The 12,577-nt window shown below is 43.9% G+C and overlaps 2 protein-coding genes across 2 annotated transcripts; both read right to left on the reverse strand.

The window, feature by feature from the left end:
- Positions 1–289: 289 nt before the first annotated feature.
- LOC113153998 (trophoblast glycoprotein-like) lies at positions 290–3,035 on the reverse strand. The gene is made up of 2 exons (XM_026347949.1): positions 2,518–3,035; positions 290–2,389 (listed from the first exon to the last, which is right to left on the reverse strand). Exons 1-2 carry the CDS (start codon positions 2,769–2,771, stop codon positions 1,540–1,542), a joined length of 1,104 nt encoding a protein of 367 aa, XP_026203734.1. The 5' UTR covers positions 2,772–3,035; the 3' UTR covers positions 290–1,539.
- A 799-nt stretch (positions 3,036–3,834) lies between these two features.
- Positions 3,835–9,868, reverse strand: LOC113153999 (transmembrane protein 222-like). The gene is made up of 6 exons (XM_026347951.1): positions 9,711–9,868; positions 8,562–8,646; positions 8,248–8,279; positions 8,005–8,101; positions 7,787–7,917; positions 3,835–6,849 (listed from the first exon to the last, which is right to left on the reverse strand). Exons 1-6 carry the CDS (start codon positions 9,827–9,829, stop codon positions 6,762–6,764), a joined length of 552 nt encoding a protein of 183 aa, XP_026203736.1. The 5' UTR covers positions 9,830–9,868; the 3' UTR covers positions 3,835–6,761.
- Positions 9,869–12,577: the final 2,709 nt, after the last annotated feature.

Raw genomic sequence — 12,577 nt, forward strand, 5'->3', positions numbered from 1 at the left:
GCTGGGAAACAAAGCTCATTTGAGGCGTCTCGCCATCCGAGCCGCCCTTTGTGTCAGCGTGCGGCCCTCAATTGTTTTCTCCTCGGCGAGTAAATGCTTGGCTTAATGTGGTTGTGAGTGCTGATACCTAGAGTTTAGTCCAAACGCTGCTAACACATCTATTTGTGCTGTTTTCCTAACATTCAAGATTAAATAAAAGGAGCATAGAGATATGAGGACTCGCTGCAGCTTTATTTAGTCATTCCACATGCACTACATGGCTCCACGGTATAAACATGTCTGGATCGGAGGAGCTTGGAGAACATCTTGACACCATGAAGATGCTACTTTGGCTTTGAACTAACGTCTAACTGTTAGTTCCAGTTAGCTCCACCCCGCAGCTTCAAAAGGAAGAAGAACAGAGAGGAAACATGTGGCGTACATGAAAAGACGTTTTGGATTCATTGTCATTTATATTTGGATTCAGTTTAAACATGCACATCAAATGTGAGGCTTTGGATTTGACTAACAAATACATTTTTTCACATACATCTCTGAATGTCAGTGTTATCTTATGATTTGACCTTTGACCTTTAAAAGCACAACTGTAGACAAAGATCAGCAGGTTGTGAACATATTCTTTTAGTCAAACCAAACTGCTGAATGAAACAATGTAGCTGGTGTTTTAGAATCATCTGTGTCTTATCACTGAAAAAAATCAAACCTCCCTTAAACAGAAAAAGGTGCAGAGCCAGACGTTTCCTTCAAAGAGCCTCCAGAGCGGCTGTTGTCTTTAAGAAGGGAGGGAGAGATTGCTTTCAGCGGCCTCAGCCTGGGACTGGTTCTCATCATTCTGACAAAAAAACTCAAGCTGTTGAAACAAAGCAATGTTTCATGATGAGAAAAAAAAAAAGTGAGGCGCTCGGCGAGTTCCGCTGGTCTGCGCTGAATTGTCCCCCGATCCAGTCCAACAGCCAGAGAGGAGCAGAGTGGCCATTTTGAAGGGGAGCTTTGGTAAAGCTTTTGGAGGCTTTAATACCTCTCTGGCACCCTGGGGGCTGAAGGGTGGAGGGACCAAAGGCCTTGACATGGTTCAGAGATGAATGAGTGATTGTGCTTTCAATTCCCAGTGGTTTGCTTTTGTTGTGTCAGCATTTTATTGCGGTGTGTTTTTTTTTTTTACGGAGCTAAACAGGAGGACACAGGATCTGACACAGAAAGTGAGTTCACGTCAGATCAATCTATTGATAAGGAAACAAACCCCCGCTGACTTCAGGCACTTTGCTGTTGCTTCAGTGCTCAGGCGGATACAGCAGGCAGTAGAGACGAGACGAATGCTTTGGGAACATTCACGTCCATTTGACTCAGGAGACATTTGGAAATATTCTGTATTAAAAGAGCAGGAAGGCTGTGTAATGAGCAGTGCATGCTTTGATCAACAAGGCTGAAAGATTCTTAACATGTATGTATATATTTACAGACACATCTGTACAACTTTTACACTTTTCTACTTAGAAATGCCTTAAAAAAAGAGTCATAAGAAAATCCACCACCGTCCTCTCATGCCTCAGCACTTGTGGAAACCTGTGATAACCTGGGGTCGGAGTCGATCTCGAAGCGGTAGTGGTAGCCCTCCCATACCTCCCTGCAGGCGTCCCGCATGTCATAGATCCGCTTCTTGATGCCCTTGCGGTTGAGATAAAGTACAAAAAGAAAGATGAGCCCTATGAAGCCCAGGACAATACCCAAGAAGACGTAGGAGGTCTGCAGAGCAAGGTCTGCCCCTGCATCCCTCTGTTGGCATCCCAGAGTCAGTGATCCCACAGCGAGCATGGATGTGTTTCTCATGCTGGCTGGGAATGCGCACACAAGGCCTTCCACGTCTCTAACGTGACCTTGTGATCTGTTGAGCCACAAAGCAAAAGGCTCGATTCCACATGTGCATGTGAACGGGTTTTCCCCGAGCAGGAGCGCAGTGCTGGGCAGGGAGTCCAGCTCTTCCAGGCCCTCCTCAGTCAATGTCCTGAGCGCGTTGAGGGTCAGGTCGAGCTCCTCCAGCCGCTCCAAACCTGTGAAGGTGGAGTTGTTGATGGCCACCAGGGAGTTGTTGGAAAGCTGGAGGCGCCTCAGGTTGGCAAGGTGGGAGAAGATCCGCGAGGGTAAAAAGATGAGGCTGTTGTCAGACAGGTCCAGTCCCTGCAGGCTCCCCAGGGAGCTCCACCGCAGTGAAGTGGCCAAGTCCATCACAGAGGTGTGGTTGTAGAGGGCTCGGCTCAGGTTGAGCTCCCGCAGGGTCTGGTTCTGGACGGTGAACGCCTCGGGGTGAATCACTGCCAGTTGATTGTTACTCAGATCGAGAGAGCGCAGGCTGCGGAGTCCAGAAAAGGTGTGAGACTCCACCTCGGAAATTCTGGATTAGAGGACAATAAAGACACATCATAGACTGAATGTGACTGTCACACACAAGTGCCTGGAAATCCAAAGCCTTCTCCACATGTTTGAAAGTAAATAATGACAAAAGTACCAGGAGAGTCTTACCTGTTATTACTCAGAGACAGGTTGGTCACGTTCTCCAGTCCCTTAAAGGACTCGGGACCGATTCGACTGATTTGATTCCCGGTTATGAACAGATTCCGGGTGTATCCGGGTATCCCGGTTGGGACACTCCGCAGGTCTTTGGCGACGCACTTCACGGTGTGAGCCGCCTCGGAGCACTCGCAACGCGGAGGACACGACGCGTAAACGGAGCCGAGGAGCGCGCAGAACACAAAGCGCAGCGTCAAGTCCAGCATGTTGGAAAGTTTGGAAACGAAGAGACACGGTCAAAAAACGAGGAGGAGAAAGGAACCGATCAGCTCCTCCGGTACATCACCATCATCTGACGGTCCCGGCTGGGAATGCGCTCTAACTTTGCATCTGTGCAGAAAGTGTGGCCGGGAGGCAGGGGCTCATTTCCATGAGAACAGAGCTGGGGGTCGTGCTGATCAGAGGGGGGGTGTTTGATCCTTTTTCCGTGGCGGAGCGGGGCGTCGCTTCTCCTGCAACAATGAAGTTAAAAGCCCAGTGCAGTGATCTGCGGGGAGGGGCTTTTCCTGCTCGACTCTGTCCCGATCCACCAGATCTTCCTCTCAGCTTCGACTACAGGCTGCTGGCACGAGGGATGGAGGAGGAGGAGAGAGAGTTTCCGGCTCTTATTCTCTAAAACGTCAACTGTGCCAAGCTTCACCTGGAGCTACGATGTGACACTGAATGTCAAATTCAACTATTACTGTAACTAATAACATGTGTTGTGTGTGTGTGTGTGTGTGTGTGTGTGTGTGTGTGTGTTGCCTTCACGGACATGAACAAGCAAACAACACTTGATCACATAAAAGGTGATTCCTTTATGTTTCCCTGCAGATGTTTGATGCAACAGCTGCCACAAGTGAACACTGTAGCGTTTGGTGCCTTCACATCCCTGGACCCCTGCTCTTTCCCACCTACCCAGGTGGTATGGTAAATGTGGAGGAGGGGTGGCTGGGGCCCAGACAGCAGAGCCTTTTGATCCCTCCTTTCTTAAATACCATGAAGCTCTGCAGGACAATGGCCACTGAGTGGGACTTTTAGCCACTTCACAGCAGAGTATCAAAGCTGGGAGCGCTTCCTCCTCTTAATGTATATTCTGACAGCTTTTCGTGATTACTATGGGAATCTTCTCCGTGTATTTATAGAAACTTGAGGAGGAGGAAGGGGGTCTCAGACAGCTTTGGAATTCTACCATCGTGCCTCCAGCCTTTACGAAACACAGCTGTCAGAATTAGAAAAAAAAAAAGAAACCTCACACAAGTTTGTACAATAATAGATATCTTTATTGGTATTATAGCTGTAAGTCATAAACAAACCCACAGTTCACACAGTCACTTACAGGAGTCTAGAAATTCCCTGTGCGCGATATGATCTGAGGATATTATGAGAAGTATAAAAAAGCAGTACTTGGAAATTGCACACTGGCATAAGTATATATGAACAGTGGCACTAATAACAGCATCCCAACTGTCTTTTGTCTACGGACTGAATCGCTGGGACCACAGTGTCCACATTCCTGGACCTGGCTCTTGGATACAAGGCACCACAGCAGGCAACATCTAAAACCATTCACACCATCTCCACTGATTATTGCATTCTTGCACACACACTCAAATAAATGAGGGCTGTACTTTGAATCTTTACAATTTCTATCTCTGTTCTTACGATATACAAATAAATATGTGAACTGAAAGGCCTTTCCACTGACCTTTAATCAATCCACTCTGCTTTGCCAGGTCTCCCTCTCACAGCTCCACTATGCTCTGTACAGCCCTTCAGGTAGTAGGAATTACTAAATTACAATATACAACAAGTTGAAAACATACTACTGAAACTAAAGGAATTCTCTTTACATACTGTAGCTTTATGTTCGGAAAGACATACAGTTAAATGTCACTGTTGATTATTAGTTTATTTGAAATAAGCAAATGCCCAGATTTCTTTTCAACACATGCATAATGTCATTTTTCCCAATAACATAGTTTTATAGTATTTTCAACAAAGGTAAAAGCTGGTGGGCTGTAGCACTAGTAACATGACTTTAAACCAAGAGTTTTCTATAGACCACTTTTCAACTGGAGGTCAGATTCATCTTTTCTTCTTTTAATGCTTGAAGAAAACATCTACAAAACCTGGAACTACACACGGTACAGATTATTGCATGGAATCAACATTAAATTAATATATTATATATTCCTGCGAAGGTTCACCAGCAACCACATACAACTTGAAAGAGATTAAGAGAAAGATATGGAGAACATTTAGAAATCAATCAGTAGGCAGTTTATGATTAATCGAACAAGCAACAATATGAGTCAAAAACTCAACTTCTCTCTCAGAGTGCTTGTTGTTCTTGCACGCATGCAATGCACACATGCTGGCATGCAGATCACATCACTGTGTGTGACTAACACACACACACACACATTCATTCAGGCACAAATCTGCATCGCTGCAGATCAGAGGTGATATGCAGAAGTGAAGAGGAATCTTGCATTGTAAATTATTCAGAGGACAAATCTGTAAAGTGTATGATCGAGGTCGCAAAGTATATAAGAGCACCTGGTGTACAGTCTAACATGTTCAAATATCAACAGGCAACATGGGTGAAAGACACACGACAGGGCATATCATATCTGCCATCAACAGAAGGCCAATGAGGAAACGGACAGTGTTAGCCCTATGTAGCATTAAACCCTTAACACAGACAACTAAACTGATTTTAATGTATAAGCTCACACTTTAACGACATCTACTCTAGATAAGTGCAGGATGCTGGCCAGAATATATCAAAGCTTTGTGAAACAGCACTGACATTTCACAATGACCTTCCAATCTGATCTGCAGAGGTGGAAAAACAGCAGGAGCGACGCTGCTCAGGCGCTGGGGGAAACTGAGGATATTCAGCAGGGGTTGGTGAGCGTGAAAAACCTGAGGATCCTGGCTACCTGCTGCTTCTGGCAGCACCGTGGACAAAGAGAGGGCCGAACACTTTTTTCTCCTCCCGTTTGATTGCAAACAATGAGGGGATTTGAATCTACTCACGACAGCCATGGCAACGGATTTCGAGTGCCAACCATCAAGTGGAATTACTGCTTTTTTTTGAAGCACAAAACAGAGACATATAATATACAGGGGATGTGAGAGAGGTCATTTTTAGGCACTGACTCTTGCTCCTTCCCTTTAAATCAAAATTAGGGAGGGAGAACAAAACATCTCTCAGATGTGATTCACAAATGAATAAGGTTTCAGGTTTTTAAACGCATATATACATAAATATAAACGGACCTTTCATTCCATAATATTTGAGTCATCAGATAAGTTACAGTTTCAAAGACACAGTTGAGTTGGTCCCCCATTCTCCTGCATTTGGCACAAGTACAGAAAACCGTAAGCAGCTTTACTCTTCTTGGTTTCTGTAGGTGTTTTCCACAGCTGAGGTTGCTACAGTCATTGCACTGATGATCTGCAGTTAAAGGCATGAAAACATGTATTGTAAACCTATCAAAGTAGCTTCGTCAAGTGGTTCATGTGGTACACAGAAAAATGAGCCGAAAATATGCACGAGTTTCTGACATGTTATGAAGCCTGAATACATGGAAGAAAATGCATCAAAGTACAAACTGCTCTGACATATTTATGCTGCACTGTTAGTAGAAGAGTTACATTAGATCAAGCATGAAATGCAGCAAATTTTCCTAGAAAGGCATCTTACTGATTTAACATGTTGGTGCTCCCATGTAGAAAAATGGCATTCTGGAAGCACTGAATCATCAGATTATACTTCATTACAAAATAAGAGAGCAAGGCATGGATGGTTTCCCTCAGAGCATTGAACAATCCCTCTAATCAGCTATCAAGTAAATCAGCTACACAATGTCTTCACTTCAACCTGGTGTTTGTGTGGTCCTGGTAGTCGTGTTGATGGTGGGGTGTTCTTGTTGTAATTTGAGAGTCACTACTCAAATATATGAATGGATTTCTGAGGCATTCCAGTTTCACCACTGGAGTAATGCCAGTAACAGGATGCCGCAAACCAAATGTGTGCTGGTATGCGTGTGTTGGACTTTCCTGTTCAACATTCTCTTAGAGGTGAGCAGTCGCTATAATCCTCGGCTGCTTTTGCTCGACGCTGCGTGATGCCCTGTTGTTCTTTAAAAGGTCAACCCCACACTGGACCTACAGGATTCCGCTGTGTCCTTCACCTGCCTCCCACGTCACCGGAGGTTAAGGGCCAGCGCCACTGTAAGGACGACTCCCAGGAGCATCAGGAAAGGTAGCCAGGTCTTCAGAAAGCCTACACAGCTGGTTGAGAGAGGGAACACAGAACACAGGGTTAGGGACACAGAAAAATAAGGGCGAGGAAAGATGAGCCTGACACACAGATGACAACATGGGCACAAACCGAAACAGGAGGCTAATGTAATGTTTGGATGTATTCCCCTCACCCTCTGTCTGTACTGTACAAGTCAATAAACCTGCACATCAACTATTTCAGGTCAGTATGCACTGATGTCACTTTTGACATTACAACCCCAGTTAGAACCTCTGCTGAGAGGTGCAACACAAGAATGTTGCTTATTTTCCTAAACTATCAGCTCTATACTTTCAACAATCTGGTCACAGGGATATATGGTGCATGTCTGCAACTTTCCAGGGACTGGAGGAACGTCCTATATACACTGCTAATACTGCTCAAGAATCAGGCCTCTCTCTCCTTGTCTCTCTTTCTCGTGTCCTGAGACAGTAAGAGGTGAATAATGTCCTGGGGTCTCAGTGAGAAATGCATAAGCCAGGGCCACACCCAGCATTTCACTTCACAGTAATCAGTTGTTACATTTCAGGATCCAGTGTGATGGATTTGTGACATAGCACTGAAAAACATGTCAGTGTCCGCAGCATGCTAGCAAAGCAGAGCAGATGCTTGACCTCAATCTGTGTCCATACAAGATGCATCCAGGGACAGCTCTGAGTGTAGGTCACCTGTTTTTTTTAAAGCAATGCTCAGAAGTACATCTAGACTGTGACTATGCATGTTTGAAGCCAGTAAAGTGTCAGCCTGTTCAGACTGCTGCACCGATTCAGATAAAAGGGCATCGCTTCTGTTAGTTAGAGGCGTCAATTCAGCCAAACGTCCAAACAAATGAGCTACCTGTGCTGCAGTTGGGTTTTATTAATGGAGTGTTCCTTTCAGTATATATATTATTTCCCTTGTATTTCCCTTGACTGGACCCCTTCTTACCTAACATGCTTTCCATGAATCAGAGCGAGGAGGCAGAGGTTGACCATGTTCCATGAGGTGCTGTTGTCATATTTCATCAGATTTAGAGCCATGGCGACGTGTGAGTGACAGTTGTCACAGCAGAGGTTATGCTGTGGAGAAAATACCATTGTTACAAACTGTTAGCTGGTGTCTCTGCAGAGTAAATAACAGTCATGTCCATAAAAACACTTCTTTACCATCCTGTGCTTATACTCCTCCGAAGCATCATGCACTGCTGTGTCCCACGCATTGGAGCCACTGGCGAAGACTTTGCTAACGTCAAGCATCCAGTATCTGTTCAAGACAGAAACTAGGTATATTGTTATGTAGAACAGATGTGAGGAAACAGGCTGGGTTCTTAGTACTCTGTGGCAACATCTGCATTAAAAACAATATCAAAGTAACTGTTTAACTTAAGACTAATATGTTTATTTACTTACTTTGTTGGTCTTCCAAAAGCCATGTTGTCTTCCTGCAAAAATAGAATATATATATATATATATATATATATATTCCAAATCAGTGAGTGATCATAATTGTAAATGGCCTAAACCTAAGTGCAATCACCTGTAGATTAAAATGATCTTTAAACTACAATGTACTATTATACATTATATTTACACTGTATATTATTTTGTAGTAAATTAACTATATGCTATACATTACTATATATACACACACACGTGTGTGTGTGTGAATTTTTTTTTTTTTAAATAGTGTGTGCAAACCTTATAGCCTCACAGTCATTACTCACTGAGACAAAGTAGGGTCCAGCAAAGTCCCGGATGACACCAGTGGAAGTGCAGATTCCCATGTGGCCAACGAATGGAAGCAGCCATCTGAGCAAAGACGATCATGCAGAGTTAACATTACACACATACACTCACATACATATATACATATATATACACACACATATATAAATACACACACACACACATATATACATACATACACACATATATACATACATACACACACACACATATATATATATATATATATATATATATATATATATATATATATATATATATATATATATATATATATATATACACACACACACAACACACACACACAACATACACACATATACATATATAGGGGGTGGCTGTGGCTCAATAGGTAGAGCAGTTGACTGCCAATCATAGGATTGGTGGTTTGATTCCCGGCTGCCACGTCACATGCCAAAGTGTCCTTTGGGCAAGATACTGAACCCCTAGTTGCCCCCGGTGAGTCAGGTCATCTGCAATAGCAGCTCTGCCATCGGTGTGTGTGTGATTGGTGTGCGTGGTGTGTGAATGGGTGAATGAGAAGCAGGTGTAAAGCGCTTTGAGTACCAACTAGGTATAGATATATATATATATATATATATATATACACACACACACACACACACATAATACAAATACATCGCCTGCACTTTGAGATCCTTTATTAGTGTCTAAATCCTTTATTAGTGTCTAAATCCTTTATTAGTGTCTAAATCCTTTATTAGTGTCTAAATGTGGGATGTGAACACTTGAAGTCACACACGCTGCTGAGACACGTCCATTTGTAACAAGCAGCACTTCATGTCAACTGCTCCTCGGCCTGTTCACTACAAACACTCTGTGTTGGTTCACTTCTCAGTTTATTTACATGTTATTATTAACTATTAGCTCCAGGTTTAGTCTAATTACACAGTTCGGCGCTGAAGCCGTTCTCTCTTTCTTATTATAATCTACTGATAATGTGAATATTGTAAACCCTGCTAACTGCAGGACAACATTAATGGCAACAGGATGTTTCAGTTCGCCTGCTAGCTAACCGAGCTAAGCTAGGAGCGTTCAGCTGTCACTCCGTCCCAGGTCCGAGGTTTTAGTAAAAACACAAGTGCAGAGCAGCGACAACAACTTACGACAACACGGGGATAGGTGTCCACACAATACAGTACGGGTAGCGACTGGCCTCTGGGTTAATTTTCTCAGATGCTATGCGGTAATTCGTCATGGTCTCTTTTTCAACAACATCCGCCATCACCAGCTGTGGAAAATGAACTTCATTTGTCCCACTTACAGCTGCGTCAAGCACGCTGAGAACACGGAAGAAGACCGGAACCTACGATCTTACCTTCAAATTTGAACGCATCAGCGTATCTGTTGCGTGAACAAGATGCGATTTATATGTAATTACAATTAATTAGTTAAGCAACTGGTATTGTATATAAACCTACGGAACATATAACAGAAAATACATAAATAAGTTAGGCATAACGGGCGGTGGAATATGTGCGATGTCCGGGCAAGTTTTACTTTGAAAGGTACAACCAGAAAATGTCTGTGTTATTATTTCTGACTTGACGCTCGTGTGTGGTGTTGGCAGCAGCTGCAGCTTCCGGCCGGAGCGGCTCAGTCCATGAAACTGTGGATCGAACAAGTTCAGCTTCCTCAACAGCAGGTACACACACACACACACACACACACACACACACACACACACACACCACACACACCACACACACACACACACACACACACACACACACACACACACACACACACACACACACACACACACACACACACACACACACACACACACACACACACACACACCACACACACACACACACACACACACACCACACACACACACACACACACCACACACACACACACACACACACACACACACACACACACACACCACACACACACACACACACACACACACACACACACACACACACCACACACACACACACACACACACACACACACACACACACACACACACACAACACACACACCACACACACACACACACACACACACACACACACACACACACCACTCACACACACACACACACACACACACACACACACACACACACACACCACACACACACACACACACACACACACACACACACACACACACACACACACACACACCACACACACACACACACACCACACACACACACACCACACACACACACACACACACACACACACACACACACACACACACACACACACACTGACTGGCTCTATCTGAAGTCATTCAGCTGCTCAGTCCAACACTTTATCATTTTCCAAAAACTGATCTGGTTGCATCTTCTTTAAAATGAGGAGTTGCTGCTTTTTCCTTCTAATTGTCTTTGAACTGTTAATCACACAAACACATGCACAAACTGTGATTGGGATTCATAACTATAACTATTTGATATATGAATTAACCAAACACACAACTTGCAGATTATTAACCACTATTATTAGTCCTCATCTTTACAACACTGTGTATTTCTAAACAGCTGACAACATATAATATAAATTAGCGGTCCAAAACAAACTTTCACAAAGCAACTTTCCCCGCTCATCAGGTCACATTGATCCATGACATTTTGTGCAAAATGTCAAAGCACCAATAACAAAGTTACTTGTGTGGCCTCAGTGCACCATCTGCAGTTGTATCTGTGGGTGCAACTCAGACAAACACACAGGCAAATATTTACAGTGGAAATCAAAACGCCTGTATTGGTTTTCATACGGGCACAAAGAGAGCTCTCCAGCACAGCAGAGGTGGAGGGCTGCAGCTATCGGAGGAGTTATCTATGGCAACGGTGGAAATGGAAACAAAGATAAACCCAAGGGATCTGCTTGGGCCCTGTGTACTCTGTACCGGGTCCCATTAGATGTGACAGGTGATATATTGCGCTAAGGGCAAAAACAAACTACTCAGCAAAAGTAAGCAGACGTTGATAAACGAAGCCATACTGGGCTCATCATCGGAGAGCTGAGGGAATACTCTGGCAAAATGCCACCTCGATATCTGGCTGAGCCATCCAACCCAATTAGGCCAGAAGATGTGCTGCTTTAGGGACTGGAACTTGGTGACATGTTATCCTTTTTGTTCAAAGGTTTGAAAAGTAAAATGTCAAGTGTCTGCTAGTTTCCAGTTCTGCTCCCTAGGTTGTGATTACAACAGCTAAAGAAAGAAATAAAGGTCCAGTTCTACACGGTTAATAACACATCTGAGAACGAGAATTTATCAGGAAGTTTTTAGAAAAGAGTTTCTTGGTTAAGTGAAGCTCTAATTAGAGACAGAGAAAGATGCCTCCCAAGGTGTTCATTTAAAGCTGCACAGTGTTTTCCAGCAGAGCACCGTGTCACTAAGCTCCTAGAGGGAGAGGCGCTTTTCATTAAAGGCTTATTAACCTGGTGAAATGTAACTCCACCTCAAAAACTCCACAAATACAAACAATCAATTGATTCGGTGTCGTTTGTTCAAATTGTGATATTGACTTTCTGTTCCACAGTTTGCAAAGCTTAAAATGATCTGTGAGGCCAAGAGGGAGGTTATTACAGCGTAACCCACAGTTAAAGGTACATGTTGTGCAAGACTCAGACTCAAGTCTCGAATGGACAAAGTGGTTAACTGCCCCGGGGCCTCAAACGTAGCGTTCCTGCAGTCACTGCATTGGTTTGTGGTCAGTTCAGTGTAAAAACATTTGTTATGACGTCTACACGGGTGCAGCAGAATGTTGGTTGATAAGTCCCAGCTGTGGATCAGTTAACTGGTCAAACACTGTCCATGAACTGCAAAGTCAGTGGTTTGATTCTTGTTTCCTCCTGGCCACATGTCACGGTTTTCTTAGATGACACTGAAAGCGAACCTCGAACCCAGACTACAGGTGAAGTGGGGACCCGCATCTCATTTGTCAAGCACATAGGTCCAGCTCTGATGCAGACTGGAATTTCTCTCAGCTTGAGCAGATGTT

Source organism: Anabas testudineus, chromosome 11, assembly GCF_900324465.2.
Source record: "Anabas testudineus chromosome 11, fAnaTes1.2, whole genome shotgun sequence".
NCBI lineage: Eukaryota > Metazoa > Chordata > Actinopteri > Anabantiformes > Anabantidae > Anabas > Anabas testudineus.

What these genes read in the sequence shown, in the direction of transcription:
- LOC113153998 (XM_026347949.1), bottom strand. Translation starts at nt 2,771, where the DNA reads ATGCTGGACTTGACGCTGCGCTTTGTGTTCTGCGCGCTCCTCGGCTCC. An exon ending in CTGTCTCTGAGTAATAACAG is followed by an intron (nt 2,390 to 2,517) that starts GTAAGACTCTCC and finishes CCTCTAATCCAG; the next exon opens with AATTTCCGAGGTGGAGTCTC.
- LOC113153999 (XM_026347951.1), bottom strand. Translation starts at nt 9,829, where the DNA reads ATGGCGGATGTTGTTGAAAAAGAGACCATGACGAATTACCGCATAGCA. An exon ending in GCTTTTGGAAGACCAACAAA is followed by an intron (nt 8,102 to 8,247) that starts GTAAGTAAATAA and finishes TGTCTTGAACAG; the next exon opens with ATACTGGATGCTTGACGTTA. An exon ending in ATTCATGGAAAGCATGTTAG is followed by an intron (nt 6,850 to 7,786) that starts GTAAGAAGGGGT and finishes TCTCTCAACCAG; the next exon opens with CTGTGTAGGCTTTCTGAAGA.